The following is a 19,773-nucleotide window of genomic DNA, read 5'->3' on the forward strand; positions in this document are numbered from 1 at the left end:
AAGAGGAAAACCCCCAGACACAGAATAAACAATTTCAGAACTCCCCATATATATACCGATAGGCGGTATTGTGTTAAATATGGGAATGCAAGAGAGATGAAAGAAACTGACAAACTGATAATTACTGTTGGTAAAACTTCTGTAGGACCTCTCATTGCGGGTAGAGTATTCAATAAGCCTATTCAAATATTTATTGATACAGGGTCTGTAGTTAATGTAATTACTAGTAAAGTTTTAAACCAGTTGAACCCAGGAGTGAAAATGTTGGAGCCAATCCGTTACTCATTGCAAGGAGTAACTGGAAATCAGTTAAAAACATTAGGTAAGGTTGAACTAGAAGTTATCTTATATACAAATGAACATTTGTACATTCCAGTGATAGTGGTAGAAGAATCTGTTTTTCCAGGAGATTTATTGATAGGATTTGCAACTATGAGAAAAGAAAACATGGTAATATGTCCTGCTGACTTAGGAATTTTAGTGAAGTCACAGTTAATCCCATTTTTTAATCAACCAGACTTAAGACCAGTGACAGGAATCAATGAATCCCTTGATAACATTTCTATCTTAGATAACGAGGCCGAGCGGTCCAGACCAACAGAAAGTAAAGCAACTTGTGAACCCAACTCAGATGTTCAGGAAATCCCAGAAATTACTAAATTATCAACGACTGAAGCCTTGCTAATTGTAGATGGTGATGTAACAAGGTTGACATCTATAGATATGTGAATGGTAAACTAAAAAATAAACAGGAAATAGTGAAACTAGGCCAAGGGAATATGGAATACACAGAAGATGCAGAAATGGCTTAAGTCATGAGCAAACACTTCAAGTAGGTTATCACTAGAGAAAATGTATAACATCGGGATGAAGGGTGACAAGTAAAATCCCACCCCCCATGAGGGAAATAACAGTAACACGAAAATAAATAATGAACCAAATAATGAAACTTGGTGTCAGGAAATTGCACGTCCCAGATGGAATCACAAACTGTTTACTAAAAGAATGTAAAGAACTAATAGACAAAATATATAATATAATAAGTTGCTCACTCAAAGGAAAAATGCCAAAATCATACCAATATATAAAGGAGGAAACAAGGAGCACCCAACAAATTACAGAGTGGTTTCCCTTACAAACATGGTAGCTAAAATTTGTGAAAAAGTTATAAAAAATACAGGGATAAAACATCTGGAGGAGAACAATATACTAAATCTGTGAAAATTTGGATTTTGACAAGGAAGATCATGTGCCACAAATGTGATCTGTTTTTACTCAAGACTACTGGATTTAATACAGGAAAGGGATGGATGGGCTGATTGTGCTTTTCTAGGCCTACAAAAAGCTTTTGACAAAGTACCACACAAAAAACTACTAAGAAAACTGGAAAATAAGAGGGATACAAGGTAAACTACTGAAATGGATGGGGGATTTCTTGCATGGAAGAAAAATGAGAGTAGTGCTCAGAGATAAAAGTTCTACTTGGGAAGAGGTGATTAGTGGAGTTCCACAGGGATCAGTATTGCTCCAATAACATTTACTATTTATGTGAGAGAGTTTACTATTTATGGAGAGAGTGAGTGGTTCGAGGTAAAGGTGGGACTTTGTCAAGGATGCGTTATGTCACCCTGGCTGTTCAACTTATACATGGATGGGGTAGTGCGAGAGGTAAATGCAAGGGTAGTGGGTCAGGGATTGGAGATGGTTAAAGAAAATGGAGAAAAGTGGGAGGTGAGCCAGCTGTTGTTTGCGAACAATGCTGCGCTTGTGGCAGGATCGGAGGAGGGATTGAGGAAGTTGGTGACAGAGTTTGGGAGAATGTGTGATAGAAGAAAGCTAAAGATAAATGTGGGTAAAAGTAAGGTGATGAGATGTACAAGGGGTGAAAGTGGCAGTAGACGGGAAGTGAGCATTAAGGGAGAGCGACTGCAGGAAGTGGATAGTTTTAGATACTTGGCTGCAAATGTGGCAGGAAGGGGTGGAGTGAAGGTGGAGGTAGAATGTAGATTGAGAGAAGCGAGTAAATGCCTTTGTGGATTAAAAAGTGTAATGAGGAATAGACATTTGGGAATGGAGGCTAAAAGGAGACTGTATGAAGGAGTGATTGTGCCAACAGCACTGTATGGGGCAGAAACATGGAATATGAGAGAGGAAGAGAGAAGGAGTTTGAATGTGTTTGAGATGAGGTGTCTGAGAAGTATGATGGGGGTTACTAGGCTAGATAGAGTGAGAAATGAGGAGGTGAGGAGGAGAACAGGGGTGGAAAGGGAGTTGGGAGATAAGGTTGATGAAAGAGTATTAGGATGGTTTGGACACATGGAAAGAATGAGTGAAGAAAGACTAGTAAAAGAGGTATGGAAGGCAGATATGGAGGGAGTGAACATGAAGGGACGTCCTACGATGAGGTGGATGGATGGGGTGAAGGGGGCTTTGGGGAAGAGGGGAATGTCTGTTGAGGAAGGACGGGAGAGGACAGAAGACAGGAGTGAATGGAGAATGGTTGTATATGGATGATGTTGTGATGCATGAGGTGAAATGGGCTGGGGGATGGGGGGTGAGGTAGTGTGTGTGAGCAAAATTTGACGCAGCCCGAAGGGATTTCTCCCCGTCTTCTCAATTTATGCATGGGGGGATGGAGAGGAGGGGTCACCGATTTGATGAAGCGGCCTTGCTGTGGATGTGCTGTGTCTTGTGACACTGCTTCTGACCCAGGGCAGTGGACAAGGTCCAGGGATGACCTGTCATCCAGGAGGTGCTAAGATAAGAGGGATGGTGGAGGGGTGTGGAGTGTATTCAGGGATGGAATGGGTGGGAATGATTTTATGCCTTTTCCTTTTTGGCTACCTCCCTTGTAAGGGGGAAAAAGCCTTGGTATATGTATGTATGTATGTATGTGAATGACATGGATGAGGGTGTGGAACGCTACATGAGCTTTTTTGCAGATGACACATAAAGACTATTCAGATATGCAAATGATAAACTAAAAGACAAACACGAAATAGTGAAACTGCGCAAAAGAAATAAGAATATATAGATGATATAGAAATGGCTAAGTTATGATCAGGCATTTTAGGTCTATATTTACAATTGAAAGCCCACAAATTTGGGAGGAAGGACAGCAAGGAAGATCCCCCAAAATGAAAGAAATATCGGTGAAAAAAAAAAAAAAAAAAATGACATCAGAAAGTCACATGGGCTGTATGGAATTGCAAATGGAATACTGAAAGAGTGTATAGATGAACTAATGGACAAAATACACAAGTTAATTGACTTCTCACTCAAAGATTGGAAAAATGCAAATATTGTATCAATATACAAAGGAGACAAAGAAAATCCAACAAACTATAGACTGGTATCCTTTACAAGCACATTAGCAAAAATATGCAAAAAAAGTTATTAGGAATAAATGGATTAAACACTTGGAAAAGAACAAAATACTAAATACTAGACAATCTGGTTTTAGAAGTGGAAGATCATGTACCACAAACTTGATATGCTTTTACTCAAGATTAACCCCTTCACTCTGGGCCAAAATCTTGCGGGCAGCATTAGCTGCCAGACATGCAATGTTGCGTCATAATACTCACATTATAAAAAATAAAGTTACCGCTGTATATTGCTCGTTCTCCTTCACCCGTGAATTTTGATAACCACAGAAAATATGATGAAGCCAGTTTACAGAGTATGGGGGTCACACAGGTACAACTACAATATATATAATCAAGACACCGATATCGGCATCCTCGCGTACCCACTTGCTCCTCATGACGCCTAAGTAGGCATCATCGTATTGAAGGGGTTAATAGAAATAATACAAGAAAAAGATGGATGGGCAGATTGTGCTTTCTTGAACTTACAAAAGGCTACTAAGAAAAATTGAAATAATGGGTGAAATACAAGGAAAGTTATTGGAATGGATGAAAGATTTCTTGAATGGGAAAAAAATGAGGGTGGTACTTAGAGACAAGAACTCAAATTGTGAAGATATGATAAGTGGAGTCCCACAAGGCTCTGTATTGGCTCCGATGTTTGCTATTTATATAAATGACATGGATGAAGGTGTGGAATATTATATGAACTTCTTTGCAGATGATGCAAAACTACTAAAGAGAGTAAGTACAGAGGAAGACTGCAAATCTTTTCAAGAAGACCTGGACAAAATATGGAAATGGAGTCAGAAGTGTGAAGTGAACTTCGACATCAAGAAATGTAGCATAATGGAATTTGGAAAAAGCAAAAATAGTATATGGGGTCAATATAAAATTGGTACAAAGGAAGTTAAAAATGTCAACTTGGAAAGGGGACCTAGGAGTAACTATCTCTAATGACATGACACCAGACAAACACGTCAACAAATTAGTTGGAGAAACTTTTAACTTACTAAGATCAATGAAAGTAGCCTTTGACTACATGGATAAAGAAATGGTAAAGAAAATATTAGTTACACTGATACGACAAAAATTGGAATACACTGTGACACTATGGACACCTAATTCTAAAAAAATATATAGAGAAACTAGAAAGATTTCAAAGAGCAACAACAAAGATGGCACCAACACTCTCTAATTTGACATATGAACAAAGATTAGACAAACTAAATCTACCAACCCTGGAAAAAATAAGAGAAAGAGGTGATTTGCTAACCATCTACAGAATTATGAAAGGGATGGAAATTTTTTATAGAGACGACTTACTAAGGTGGGACAGAAGAAAAATAAGAGGACACGAGAAGAAACTTAAAAAGGACAGTTACAGAAGAGATCTGAATAAGAATAGCTTCCCACACAGAGTGATAGATATTTGGAATAAATTGAATGAGGAAACAGTGAGTGCTAAAACTATACAAGATTCTAAGAACAAACTGGATGCTGAAAGATACAAAAGCAGGTCACTACGAGCATAGCTCTCTTCCCGTAAAATACAACTAGGTAAATACAACTAGGTAAAATACACACACACACACCTAAGCTTCGGAACCACAAACATGTCTTCATTTGTGCTCCATAGAAGACAAAATTCTTAATAGTACAATGAAAGGAGGGCTGGTTTGTATTGGATGTGAGGGGAAGCAATTATGGTTGTCCATAATGAATTCTCTGCAGTGCTAGTTTGACTTAATAAGAGAAAATGCAAGAAAATAATGATAATTTTGAATTGAATGTTTACTCAATAGCAGAGACATCAAGAGGCACAACACCAAAGTACAATGTAAACTACCAATAGTGAAAACTTAAAAGAAAAAAAAAAAAAAAAAAATACAAGAAATGACCGAAAAATTGAAGAAAACTTAGGTGAGGAAAGTATGCAAAAGATTAAGAAATGGAAGGAAAACAGAAAAAATGAAGAAATTACTTTTAAAGAAATAGTCCAACAACAGATGCAGGAAAATACAAAAGATACAATCATTCAAGTAATTAATGAAAAGGCACATTGGGGATGCAGTGGATAGAAAAAATGTATTGTGGTATATGGACTAAGGAGAAAACATAATCTGGTGAGGTACATGAGAGAAAAAGCAGAAAAAGAAACAGCAATATCAATTTTAAAAGAAATAAAAGATTATCTAGAAGTAGATAAAGATATAGAAGTGTATAGATTGGGACATTATTCTGAGGAAAGAAATCAACCCCTAAAGATAAAACTAAGATTGCAAATGGTAGCAGAAGACATATTAGAAAAAAGCAAATAAGTTGGCAAGGACCAAACACTACAACAAGATATGGATAAAAAGGGAAATGAGTGTTGAGGAATTAGAAAAAGAGAAGGCACTAAAAGATGAAGCTAAGGGAAAAAAAAATGCAAAGAGAACGGAGACCAAAGGCAAGGAATTCTATTGTAGGGTAATTGACATGAGGCTGAGAAAATGGTACATCAGAATGGGCATAACAAAAACAGAAAACAAGATGGAGAAAGAGAAAAATTAAAAGTGGCCTATACTAACATTGATGAATTAATTTGAGGACTGAATGAACTAAATGATTAACTGTTAGAAGAAAAAAACAGACATAATGGGAATTGTGGAGACGCAATTAAGGGGTTCAATGCCATCCATTAATGTTGGACAAGGGTTATACAATTACTAGATTAAAAACAGAAATGAGAAACAAGGAGGAGAAATCATGTTCTTGGCCAAGAAGAACTTGAATGTGACAAAGATTACTGAAGATAAGAACAATGTAGAAATGATCATGATAAAAGTCAAAGACAGGGACATGAAAAGAAGAAAGTTTGTGGTGATTGATGTGCCCCCAAAAACAGGCTCTTGGAAAGAGAATGTATACATACATATACCAAGGCTTTTTTCCCCTTACAAGGGAGGTAGCCAAAAAGGAAAAGGCATAAAATCATTCCCACCCATTCCATCCCTAAATACACTCCACACCCCTCCACCATCCCTCTTATCTTAGCACCTCCTGGATGACGGGTCATCCCTGCACCTTGTCCACTGCCCTGGGTCAGAAGCAGTGTCGCAAGACACAGCACATCCACAGCAAGGCCGCTTCATTAAATCGCCGACCCCCCCTCTCCGTCCCTCCATGCATAAAAGGAGAAGACGGGGAGAAATCCCTTCGGGCTGCGTCAAATTTTGCTCACACATACTACCTGAGCACTCGAAAATGTTAAGATACAAGGCATTCATTAAACAAGATACTAAAGGGCAGAGGTAACCTGGTACTTATAGGGGATTTTGACTGCAAAGAAATTTGTTGGGAGGAAATGATAGTGAAGGGTGGAGAGGAACTGTGGGGCAATGTATTACTGGACATGACCATGGAATATACAATGACACAATGGGTCAATGAAAACACCAGATACAGAAGTAATGAAAAACCGTCGAGACTAGATTTAATCTTTACAAAAGAACCTGAAATTGTGGATAAAATTGAATACAAGACACCATTTGGAAAGAATGACCATATACTTATGTAGACTGAACTAAAAGAAGGAACTTATATGGAGAGAAATGGAAAGTACAGAAAAGGAAGATTGACACACAACAACACAGACTTTGGAAAACTTAAGAAATTCTTTCAAAATGCAAATTGGGAAAAATTCTAAATGGAAGAGACAAAAGTGGAAGAGAAATGGGAGATCTTGATGGATATCTATAATGAAGGAGTGAATAGGTACGTACCAAGACAAAAACAAGAGAGGGTGTATGTTAAATGCTGGTTCAACAGAAGATGCAGTGAGGCGAAAGATAGAGACAAAGCTTGGAAAAGATAGAAAACCTGGAAAATGGCAAATATATAAACTATAGAACTGAGAATGTAAAAGTGCACAGGGAGGAAAAAAATACATATACATATACCAAGGCTTTTTCCCCCTTACAAGGGAGGTAGCCAAAAAGGAAAAGGCATAAAATCATTCCCACCCATTCCATCCCTAAATACACTCCACACCCCCTCCACCCTCCCTTTTATCTTAATACCTCCTGGATGATGGGTCATCCCTGCACCTTGTCCACTGCCCTGGGTCAGAAGCAGTGTCGCAAGACACAGCACATCCACAGCAAGGCCACTTCATTAAATCGGCGACCCCCCCTCTCTGTCCCCCCAAGCATAAAAGGAGAAGACGGGGAGAAATCCCTTTGGGCTGCGTCAAATTTTGCTCTCACATACTACCTCATCCCCCAGCCCATTCCACCTCATGCATCACAACATTATCCATATACAACCATTCTCCATTCACTCCTGTCTTCTGTCCTCTTCTGTCCTTCCTCAACAGACATTCCCCTCTTCCCCAAAGCCCCCTTCACCCCATCCATCCACCTCATCTTAGGACGTTCCCTCATGTTCACTCCCTCCACATCTGCCTTCCATACCTCTTTTACTAGTCTTTCTTCACTCATTCTTTCCATGTGTCCAAACCATCCTAATACTCTTTCATCAACCCTATCTCCCAACTCCCTTTCCACCCTTGTTCTCCTCCTCATTTCTCACTCTATCTAGCCTAGTAACCCCCATCATACTTCTCAGACACCTCATCTCAAACACATTCAAACTCCTTCTCTCTTCCTCTCTTATGTTCCATGTTTCTGCCCCATACAGTGCTGTTGGCACAATCACTCCTTCATATAGTCTCCTCTTAGCATCCATTCCCAAATGTCTATTCCTCATTACACTCTTCAATCCACCAAGGCATTTACTTGCTTCTCTCAATCTACATTCTACCTCCACCTTCACTCCACCTTTTCCTGCCACATTTGCAGCCAAGTATCTAAAACTATCCACTTCCTGCAGTCGCTCTCCCTTTATGCTCACTTCCAGTCTACTGCCACTTTCACCCCTTGTACATCTCATCACCTTACTTTTACCCACATTTATCTTTAGAAAAAGTAAAGAGGAAAAAAGTAACTATGAAAAAGACATTACAGAAAAATGCAAAGAGCAACCCAAACTATTCTATAGATATGTGAATGGTACATACATGCATATACCAAAGGCTTTTTCCCCCTTACAAGGGAGGTAGACAAAAACAAAGGCATAAAAAGCATTCTCACCCATTCCATCCCTAATACACTCCACTCCCCTCCACCCTCTACCCTCACTCTTATCTTGGCACCTCCTGGATGACAGGTCATTCCTGCATCTGCCCTGTGTCAGAAGCAGTGTCACAGGAAATGGTGAAACTACACCAAGAAAATACAGAATACACATAAGATCTAGAAATGGCCGAAGTCATGAATAATCATTTCAAATCAGTTTTCACTAGAGAGAAGGTACAGCATTGGGATGAAGTAAGGAAAATGTGATCTTCCCACATGAGTGAAATAATAATAACACAAAAAGAAATAATAAAGCAATTAACAAACCTTGATGTTAGGAAATTGCACGTCCCGGACAGAATTGCAAACTAATGGACAAAATATATAACATAAGTTGCTCACTTAAAGAAGGAAAAATACCAAGAGACTGGAAAAATGCAAACATTGTACCAATATATAACGAGGAAACAAGGCAGAACCAACTAGTTACAGACTGTTCTCACTAACAAGCACTGTAGCCTAAGTTTGTGAGAAAATTATCAAGAATTGATGGGTAAAACACCTGGAAGAAAATAATATAATAAACCCAAGACAATTTGGGCTCAGACAGGGAAGATCATGTACCACAAATTTAATCTGTTTTTAACTCAAGACTAATAGATATAATACAAGAAAGGGATGGATGGGCTGATTGTGCTTTCTTGGACTTATAAAAAGCCTTCGAAAAGGTACCGCACAAAAAATTATTTTAAAAATTGGAATACATAGGTGGGATACAAGGCAATCACTAAACTGGATGGAGGCCTTCCTGAATGGTAGAAAGATGAGAGTAGTACTCAGGGAAAAATATTCAGGTTGGAAGGAGGTGATTAGTGGAGTTCTGCAAGGATCTGTATTGGCTCCAATAATGTTTACTTTTTATGTGAATGACATGGATGAAGATGTGGAATGTTACATGAGCTTCTTTGTAGACAATGCTAAATTATTGCGGAAAGTGAAAACTGAAACTGATTGCAAATCACTATAGGGAGACCTGAACAAGGTTTGGAAATGGAGTCAGAAATGGGAAGTGGACTTCAACATTAAGAAGTGTAGCATAATGGAGTTCAGAAAAAGTAAAAATAGAATATCAGGACAATATACAATTGGAACTAAGGAGGTAAAGAAAGTGGGATCTGAAAAATATTTCGGAGTAATTATCTCAAGCGAGTTGTCACCTGATAAACAAATAAACAAAATTGTGAGAGAATCCTATAACTTGCTAAGATCAATAAAAGTGGCATTTACCTATTTGGACGAAGAAATTATTAAAAAAATATTAGTAACACTAATATGGCCTAGACTGGAATATGCAGTGATGTTATGGTCACCCAGTACCAAAAAGAATATAAAGAAAATTGAAAGAATACAGAGAGCAAGCACAAAAATAGCTTCAGCACTTTCAAACTTGTCATATGAGGAGAGACTGGCTAAACTGGAGTTACTGACTTTGGAGCAAAGAAGAGAGAGAGGCAACCTACTGGCCATTTATAGAATCATGAAGGGCATGGAAATGCTTGAAAGAGAGAGGACTTGTTAAATTGGGACAAGAGAAACACAAGAGGTAAGAAACTCAAAAAAGATAGTTATAGTAGAGATCTGAAGAAGAACAGTTTTCCACACAGAGTGGTGGACACCTGGAACAAACTGGATGAAACAATAGTGTGTGCAAAAACCATACACGTATTTAAGATACAAAGGTGGGACACCACGAGCATAGCTCCCCTTCCCGTAAGATACAACTAGGTAAAACGAGGTAAATACACACACACATAGTGGAGTCAGAAGTGGGAAGTGGAGTTCAACATTAAGGAACGTAGCATAATGGAGTTCAAAAAAGTAAAAGAATATCAGGACAATATATAATTGGAACTAAGAGGTAAAGAAAGTGGGATCTGAAAAAGATCTGGAAGTAATTATCTCAAACGACATGTCCTCTGATAAACAAACAAAATTGTCGGAGAATCCTATAACTTACTAGGATCAATAAAAATTGTGTTTACCTATTTGAATGAAGAAATGATTAGAAAAATATTTGTCACATTAATAAGGCCTAGACTGGAGTATGCTGCAACATTATGGTCACCCAGTACCAAAAAGAATATAAAGAAAATTGAAAGAATACAGAGAGCAACCATGAAAATGGCCCCAATACTTTTAAACTTGTCATATGAAGAGAGACTGGCTAAATTGAAATTACTGACTTTGGAACAAAGAAAAGAGAGGCGACCTACTGACCATCTATAGAATCATGAAAGGCATGGAAATACTTAAAAGAGAAGACTTACTAAACTGGGACAAGAGGACATAGAAACTCAAAAAGGATAGTTATAGAAAAGATCTGAAGAAAAACAGTTTTCCACATAGAGTGCTGGACACTTGGAACAAACTGGGCAAAACAATAGTGTGAATTTAAGAGCAAACTAGACACTGTGAGATACAAAGGCAAACACCATGATTGTAGCTCCCCTTCTCACAAGATACAACTAGGTAAATACACACACACACATATAGTTGGAGAGGGTACAAAAGAGAGCATGCAGGATCATCCTGGGCATGGGGTACAGCGGTTTCGACCACGCTCTTACCACCCTTACTCTATCTAGGGTGTCCCAGCAGCACGGTGAGGCACTAAAGAAATTTGGGGAAAGCCTGCTTTCCCACCTTAGACACCGTCACTTCCTCCCTCCCGATGCTCCACCACCTTGCCACACCACTAGACACAGAAATAGGCTCTTATCATTCAAAGCACCAAGGACTGACTGCTACAAAAACAGTATCATCCCATCCATTGTGCACATAATCAACTCTATGTAAACTTGTACCGTGTATATACTCTAAGTTTTATATTTTTAATCAGCTTTTGCACTGTGTTATTGTCAGTGTACTACTGCGATTGAAATTAACCTTTTATTAGTAGTAGTATATATATATATATATAAGAAAAAAGACTAATAATAGGGATAAATTTGACTCATCCTCTTTGTATTCTTTCAATCTTTATTCTATATTCTGTTTTGTATGAAAACTGACATTGTTTCACCTAAAACTAGGTGTAGTGTAATTGTTGTTTGAAGGGGTAAATGGGAGAGTGGGAGGCAGCTGCACAGGATTGTATATGTGGGGCAACTCACTTATTTGTCTGAACATACCAAAACTCATGCTACACCATCTGATGAAAAATAACTCTATCATTAACTGAGAACAAAATAATCTTCAAATGAGCTCTAATTCACTGATGAAATCAGTGAATTAATGTTGGATGCATGTAGGATGATGTATCCAATATGTTTCTGTATTTTATTGCTCCAATTACAGAAGCAAAAAAGCTATAGCAGTACAAAATAAAATGCATGAGAAAAATTCTCACCTTATTATTGGTCACGTGGCGTAGTACAACTGGCTTAGTGAATGCAAATCTGAAAGACAAATGAAACATAGTAGTATAAGTTACATACTGAACAATAAGCAATTACACATATATTCAAAATGTTCTCTGATTAGCATCAGTTCAAGTTGGACAGTGATGACAAAGGAAACTCACACAGAGATATATAAACTATCCAATTTCCTGATGTTTCATCACAAAGGACTTTAAAGTATTTCACATTCCTTTGAAAAAGTTCACTGTATTGAAATGTCAGGAAATTGAGTTGTTAATATATTTGTTGGAGTATACTTTATGTCCATTTTAGCATTCTCTTACATGTACACAATTTATGAAAGAAAATGTTGAAGTACTCCATATATTTCATTATGATTCTTGTAGTTTCCCATATAAAAATACTAAACTAACAACTTGCACTACAGATAAAATTGTGTCTAAGTATACCCTGAGCACATCCAATTTCAAAATATATATTTCACTTGTCCATTTCAATATGCAATTAATATTTTGCAAATGAAAACTAAAGTATCTAACATTTGTGTCAATACTGTGCCACAGAAGTGAAGTCATATAAGGAAAGATTTAAGGAAGGCAGCAAAATGTAGGAACAGTAAGAGTTCAAAGTGATCAGCATTCATTTTTGAGTGGAGATTATTCTCCAATTATAAAATAATGCTGTATGACTGGTCCATAGGATTGTCACTAAAGTCCCTAAAATATTGACTGCAAGATTTATGCAGTCAGTATCCCATATGGGGAATTCAATATGTAAATCTATAACATTCCTTAGGAATACATTGCTGAATATACTTACTCATCAATAAAACCTTTAAAAGACAGCTCCTTGTCAACAACTTCTATATTGCAAGGTCCTGGTTGTGCTATACGATCTTCAGGTCTTGTGGTCCTGATGGAGGAGGTACAAACACCACATTAAAGACAATATAATATTACCTACTGAAAAACTTATCCCTATGCACTTGAACCCTTTTGCTACTAAAGGGTTGTCACAAAGCTGAAAACATATCTGGCACAGGCTAGAATAAAAATAGAAAGTGTCCCCTGATAAGGAAAGGGGTTCATTGAGATGTATTTACATACCAGTTGTTTACAGGATCAGAGGAGGGAATGAAGAAGTTAGTGACAATGTTTGGAAAGGTGTGTGAAAGAAGGAAGTTGAAGATAAATGTGGATAAAAGCAAGGTGATGAGAGGAGGGACTGAGGAAGTTAGCGACAGAGTTTGGGAAGGTGTGTGAAAGAAGGAAGTTTAAGTTAAATGTGGGTAAATGTAAGGTGATGAGATGTACAAGGGGAGAAAGTGGCAGCAGACTGGAAGTGAGCATTAAAGGAGAGAGACTGGAGGGAGTAGACAGTTCTAGATACTTAAGTGCAAATGTGGCAGGAAAGGGTGGAGTGGAGGTGAAGGTAGAATGTAGGTTGAAAGAAGCAAGTAAATGCCTTGGGGGGATTAAAAAGTGTAATGAGAAATAGACATTTGGGAATGGATGCTAAGAGGAGATTGTATGAAGGAGTGATTGTGTTGATAGCACTGTATGGGGCAGAAACATGAAACATAAGAAAGGAGTTTGAATGTGTTTGAGATGAGGTGTCTGAAAAGTATGATAGGGGTTACTAGGCTGGATAGAGTGAGAAACAAGGAGGTGAGGAGGAGAACAGAGGTGGAAAGGGAGTTGGGAGATAGGGTTGATGAAAGAGTATTGGGATGGTTTGGACACATGGAAAGAATGAGTGAAGAAAGATTAGTAAAAGAGGTGTGGAATGCACAGGTGGAAGGAGTGAACATGAGGGGGTGAAAGGGGCATTGGGAAAGAGGGGAATGTCTGTTAAAGAAAGACAGGAGAAAACAGAAGATAGGGGTGAATGGAGAATGGTTATGTATGGATGATGCTGTGATGCATGGAAGGGAGTGGGTAGAGGATAGGGGATGAAGGAGTGTGTGTGAAAAAATAATGTGACTCAGCCCGAAGGGATTTCTTCCTGTCTTCTCTTTTTCTGGTTTTAATATCTAGATTAAAATTGGACAAAATGCCTTGAGAAAATTATATGATAAAAGTGTGACAGCGTCAACCTAAAGACTGCTCTTGGACTAAAAGATCAGCCTCATTTGTGAACATCAACCCTGTTTATGGGCATGTGGCACACTTCCCTGATGTTGAATTCATTTACAAGGTAATCTCTACAAGAGACAATCTTTGGTGGGGAAGACAATGGGGGCTCCTTCATAATTTATGGGTGAAGCGAATTGACCAATCCTGCCAAGAGCTGTCTGGAATGGGAATGGTGGTTGCATGAGGACATGACATCACTAAAGTGATCCCCCCCAAAGCATTTGCCCTCCACAGTTAATTATACTTGTGTAGCTTTTCTGCTTGGTTGGGTGAAACTATAAATTGACCCTTACAGTTGTTGTTCTAAGATGAAAATTTACCTAATGTGGTAGTTAGATATTACAATATCATGCAAACACATTTTTATGATTTTTCATTTCTTTCGTTTTTGCATTTCAAATTTCTATTTATTTATGGAATGGTAACATTAGCCTTAGGTTATGTTCGGTTTGGTTAGGATATACTGTATTAGGTTATTAGTTATTGGACAACGTAAATTTCACGTTACATATACGGGTTTGCGTGATTCTGGAGTTTTACCGGTCGAGTCTTTGAAATGAAAATAAATCATATAAAAAGAAAAACAATCATATTTACCATCCACCATCTTCTTCTACATCTACATGGCAGACTTCGCAGTTTCCAAAACCACCTTGAAGGATAACTAAAACAGCACAAAATAAAACAGTAGTCCACGTAGTCGAGTAGTTTGGGAGCATGTTTTCCAACGATGCGAGAGTTGACAGGAGGCTGAACACCCTAGTAGTCCTTTGCAAAACTCTTCACTGGACATGCATGCAGCACCCACAAATTCCTGGAGTTACAAATGTCTCTTAACAATGTGATGCTCCCACATGGTATGAGATAATACACATTACTGTTACCAACAAACGCGTTTCCCTTCTCAGCATCATATCACGGTGGGGCTGGGAATGTCACAGGTGTTTTTGAGGATGCCAACAAAACAATGACGCAATGTAAACAACTGCCAAAGTATCGTATGATATCTGACATTGCAAAGTTCAAACTAAGCAAGAAAATGAACAATAAAAAGATTACAATAAACATCTAGAACTGCGACTTTGGAGGGCAAATTAATGGTATGAACGGTCAACTGGTCCCAAATCTGCACCCCTAGGACAACTGGTCCCCAAAAAGTAGGACATCTCGTCCCCATTTTTTTTTTTTTTTTATTCAAACAATAGTTTTGAGATATTTAGCAAGAATCAAAATACCATAATATATTATGTACAACACTTTATTAAATAATACACAGGTATTATATATTACTCAAAATAGCAAGAATCAAAATACCATAATATATTATGTACAACACTTTATTAACTAATACACAGGTATTATATATTACTCAAAATAGCAAGAATCAAAATAGCATTAGATATCATTTACATTTTTTTTTTTTAAATAATACACATGTAATGCACAGGTTGGGTTGACCACCTCGCAGGTTTTGGCTGATGCCACGCAGTAGGTTTGGGATAGTTTTCCTGCCTTCTTTGTAGTCCGTCACCAGGTTGTACAGGCGAACCTGGAGCTCGATGTAACACCGCTTCGACCGCTTGTGCTGACGGATTCCACGGTCATCCTGGAGGAGGACTGCATCTACGGTGGCTGCCTCTGCCTGGAGACACTCGATGAGCTTCCATATGGTTGGATTGGCGTGGCCCACTAGACTGGAAAATTTATTGTTCCAGACCTGAGATATCCAACTCCTGCAGAGACTGGATCCCGAGGCCGGTGAGCAGACCGGACTCGTCGAAGAACACACTTGCTGACGTCAGGTCTAGGCATCCTTGCCTTGACTTCGTCGTCCAGGTCGGCGATGGTGAAGCTGAGGATCTGGTTTGGGCGGTCGTTGGTGACGGTAACCTTCCTCTTCATAGACTGGCGAGCAGCCTCCACCTCGCATGCCACATTGTCTGAAAGGTGGACATGCTCACCATCCAGCCTGTGTTCACTCAGGCCTTCAGTGGTCCACAGGCGAGCAGGACACTTAAGATCACGCCGGACACACTGCCATATGCCTTCACCGGTCGTCTTGGAAATGTTCTTCTTTGTGTACATGAAGCCATTGAGGAGAATCCTCTGACCACCCCTCTGTGAAGTGATGACCTGTAGCTCGTCTTACATGGTTGAGTAGCTCAGTAAAACTGACATGACTTGTCCTGATATGCCAGGTTTATATACTGACCTTGCCTAGGTGTTGAGCATATTCTGTGGTGTGAAAGAGGTGTGACCCAAGCAGAGGGGGTATGAAAGAGGTGTGATAAGCACTTTTTGAGCAAACATAGAGCACATCTGAGGTGTGGCCCAAGCAGTGGGGTGTGAAAAAGGTGTTATTAGCACTTTTTGAGCAAACATAGAGCACATCTGAGGTGTGGCCAGAGCAGTGGGGTGTGAAAGAGGTGTGATTAGCATTTTTTGAGCAAACATAGAGCACATTACATTACTGGTGAAGCACAAATGTGTTTTATTGGACTTCATCTTATGTTTAGTAACATAAATAAAAATAGAAAAAATTAAAGTTAAAAACCACCAAAACATAAAAAAAAAAACATATATACGAACAATAGAGAACACATTTGGACAGTTTTTAGAAAATTGATTTTGAGGACGAGTTGACTACCCAGTTTGTCATTCGGGGACCAGTTGTCCTAGGGGACCAATTGTCTTACAATCGATATAAGGGGTGACTCCCAGAGTGTCGGAAAGACGGTGCAGGGGTCGAGAATAAACACACAAAAGTAAAGTATATTTGGTTTTAGTACTGCATAGTTTAAATTGTGTAATCACTGTAATGTATACATTTTCCACGTTGATGGAAATATCTTCCATAACATTCTTAACATCATGCATATATAAATATACTGTATCTATATATAAACGAAAAAGTTGAAATATGAGTAGTTTGAAATTGCATTACGGCTATATTGCATGTATTCGTATAGCTACACAGCAAAAATATATTTTGAACCAAAATTAATTATTAACTAAATAACAGACGTCGAACATTTTTTTCATATTCCAAAAATTCTTTTCACAGTTCAAACTAAATTAATATTTTTACGTTTCGTGAAACACATGCATACGTTATATACTCGTATATATTTTCTCACTTATTTCAGGGCCCGAAGAGATTTCTCACGGTCTTTTTTTTCTGCATGAGGGGACGGAGAGGTGGGGTTGCCCATTAAGTGAAGCGGTCTTGCTGTGGATGAACTGTGTCTTTGTACATTGCTTCTGACCCAGGACAGTGGGCGGGATACAGGGATGACCAATCATCCATGAGGAGCTAAGATGAGAGGGAGGAAAGGGTGGTGGAGGGGACTGGTGGGAGTGGGTACGTGCCTTTGACTTGGCTACCTCCCATAAAAGGGGGAAAACCCTTGGTATATACAGTAGATAGATTTCAAGGGACAGCATTCAAAAAATGTGGTTTTATCTGAGAGATCAATAACGACTGGCAACAAAGAAAAAAAATGCGAGTGTGCAAGCTGCTGGTAAGAAGAGGAAGTGGAAATATGAGGACTAAATGTCCTTTTTAAAAATCTTTCCTGCAAGAACGGCATACATTGTCAAATATACCAGATGATCCAGACACATCAATGGACAATGATTTACCAAGATACGACATTGCAGATAATAATGAAATCAGTGTAGTTCCAGAAGTTTCTCGGGATGAAGCGGAAACAACCCATTAAGAGGGAGAGAATGTTACTGCAGATATAATTCGACAACAACGAGAAACACGCTCATGACAAAGTCCACAGACGTATCTTATGGCTTTGAAAAGTATGAGGACGCACGTAAGTTTCAACAGCAGAAACACCATAATCTAATAAAGTTGTGGTGACGTTGTCTCAACCGTCGATGTCGGCCACACCGGAGATGTCTGCTTCCCTGGCCGGTCCAACATAGACTGATGACGTCACCAACGCGAACGGAGGCGTATCCACTCGTCAAGGCTCACAGCTCGATCACGTGGACCACAGCCAAAGGGAAGGCGGCCAATCAGAAGAGTAGATGTTTCAACGAGACCGGTCCATGGTCCCGCCACGGGGTTTATAAGGACGGACTCTTGCCAACCGAGATCAGAACAATAGTAATAATAATAGAGATAATAATAATTATAATGTTGATGTCTCTCCCATTAATTATCAGGCTGTATGCACACCGCTTAGAGGCAACAACCCTCTATGGGTAACATACACACACAAACACATCGCAAACAAAAACACGACTACATGCACAAACATCTACATAAACTTTTCCTTCTACTGAAATTATCTTAATTTCTAACTTTCTCTCCTGTATCTTTTCATTTCCAATTTTTCTTTCTGTCCCTACGACTAAGCCTCCTACTCCCTTTCTAACTTTGTTGGTTGAGATTAAGATGAATAAATATCCCTAAAGTAACCTCACAGTTACATGCATTGATTTCAACCTCCAACCCCAAGTCTCCTGCCCACCCCTCCTAAGCCACGAGCTCATGCAATAAATATCCAAAAAATCGCCCTATGGCAATAGCCCTTCATTTTCGTACAGACATCTCTTCCCCTCTTACCACTACCGATCCCGCGTGAGCGGGTGGTCTGTCCCAAGGTCTATATACTATATGGACCTTGGTCTGTCCTAGGTAGTCTATAGAACAGCCTCACCAATCACCGCAGCAACAACTCGCCTCCAGCTCCAAGACCTTCTTCCTCCTAGCATCGATCAGGACCTTCAGCTCCAGATTTCAGGCTCACCATATTCTCGCCTGACTCGGTAATTAAGAGATAAAGATTAATGTGTATTCAGGAGTTTGATTTCTTCCTTGGTTGTCCATACCAGACTACTACAAAGTATAGGCGCTCCTTAGAAAAAATAAATTATAATTTTCTCTCTGGCATAGCTGCAACCATAAAATATTTCCCACCGCTTTATCAACACCTGGCCAAATCTAAAATATTTTATTTAGTTGCTGAAATTGAACTTAGGTGTTAATGAAAACAGAAGCTTTCAGTCGAGTCAGTTCCAGAAACGAGCCAAGAGCGGAACAGCTTGGTTCTGTTGAGACATTTCATTGGTAGTGAATCTAGGGAAAATAAACCAAAACTGCAAACTCAGTTTCACATTTTGTATATTTGTGTAGTTCTGTCGTGAAATAACACATATTTACTTGCACATGAGGATGGGCACCTTTGATTTATTGTAACACCGTAAAATTTATTCAAAAGTAAATTAGATTATTTTAAAGATATATCACCGCAACTTCCTTTCATTCTGATGTAGACATTTGATTTAAAGAATAAACCTAACTGCGTAAATACATACCGTTATGATTAATTATAAAAAGATAGGGTGTTACTATAGCGTGAGGTCTACCACACTATAGCGTGAGATCTTCCTCCCGTCAGCACTATACCGTGAGGTCTACCATTTCCATACATTTATTTTAGCAATAAACACATTTTGTGCATATCCTAGGAATTAATTAGATAATTCGGATTCTAATTACATTCATGTTAAAGGAAGAAATGTAAAAATAAACATGTTATGTATTTCCATACATTTATTCTAGCGATATACACTTCGTACATCTCCTGAGAATGACACAAATAGGTTAAATTCGGTCACGTGGACAGGTCACGTTTTTTGTGTATTTGGGCAGGACACATGTTTGATGGACAGGTGCGGGGAGCGTTCCCGGGGAAACGCGGGTCAC

General features: G+C 38.8%; 1 protein-coding gene across 1 annotated transcript in view; it reads right to left on the reverse strand.

Moving 5' to 3' along the window:
- Positions 1-15,016, reverse strand: part of LOC143020862 (jmjC domain-containing protein 8-like) — a 33,743-nt gene extending 18,727 nt beyond the window's left edge. Inside the window, exons 1-3 of the mRNA XM_076177714.1 lie at positions 14,643-15,016; positions 12,730-12,822; positions 11,898-11,946 (exon numbers count right to left, since the gene is read on the reverse strand). Coding sequence (XP_076033829.1) covers positions 11,898-11,946; positions 12,730-12,822; positions 14,643-14,764 — 264 coding nt within the window. The 5' untranslated portion in view covers positions 14,765-15,016. The remainder of the gene's footprint in view (positions 1-11,897; positions 11,947-12,729; positions 12,823-14,642) is intronic.
- Between the last annotated feature and the right edge of the window lie 4,757 nt (positions 15,017-19,773).

The sequence above is a fragment of the Oratosquilla oratoria genome, chromosome 3 (assembly GCF_046742065.1).
Source record: "Oratosquilla oratoria isolate Oo_2021 chromosome 3, ASM4674206v1, whole genome shotgun sequence".
NCBI classification, from domain to species: Eukaryota; Metazoa; Arthropoda; class Malacostraca; order Stomatopoda; family Squillidae; genus Oratosquilla; species Oratosquilla oratoria.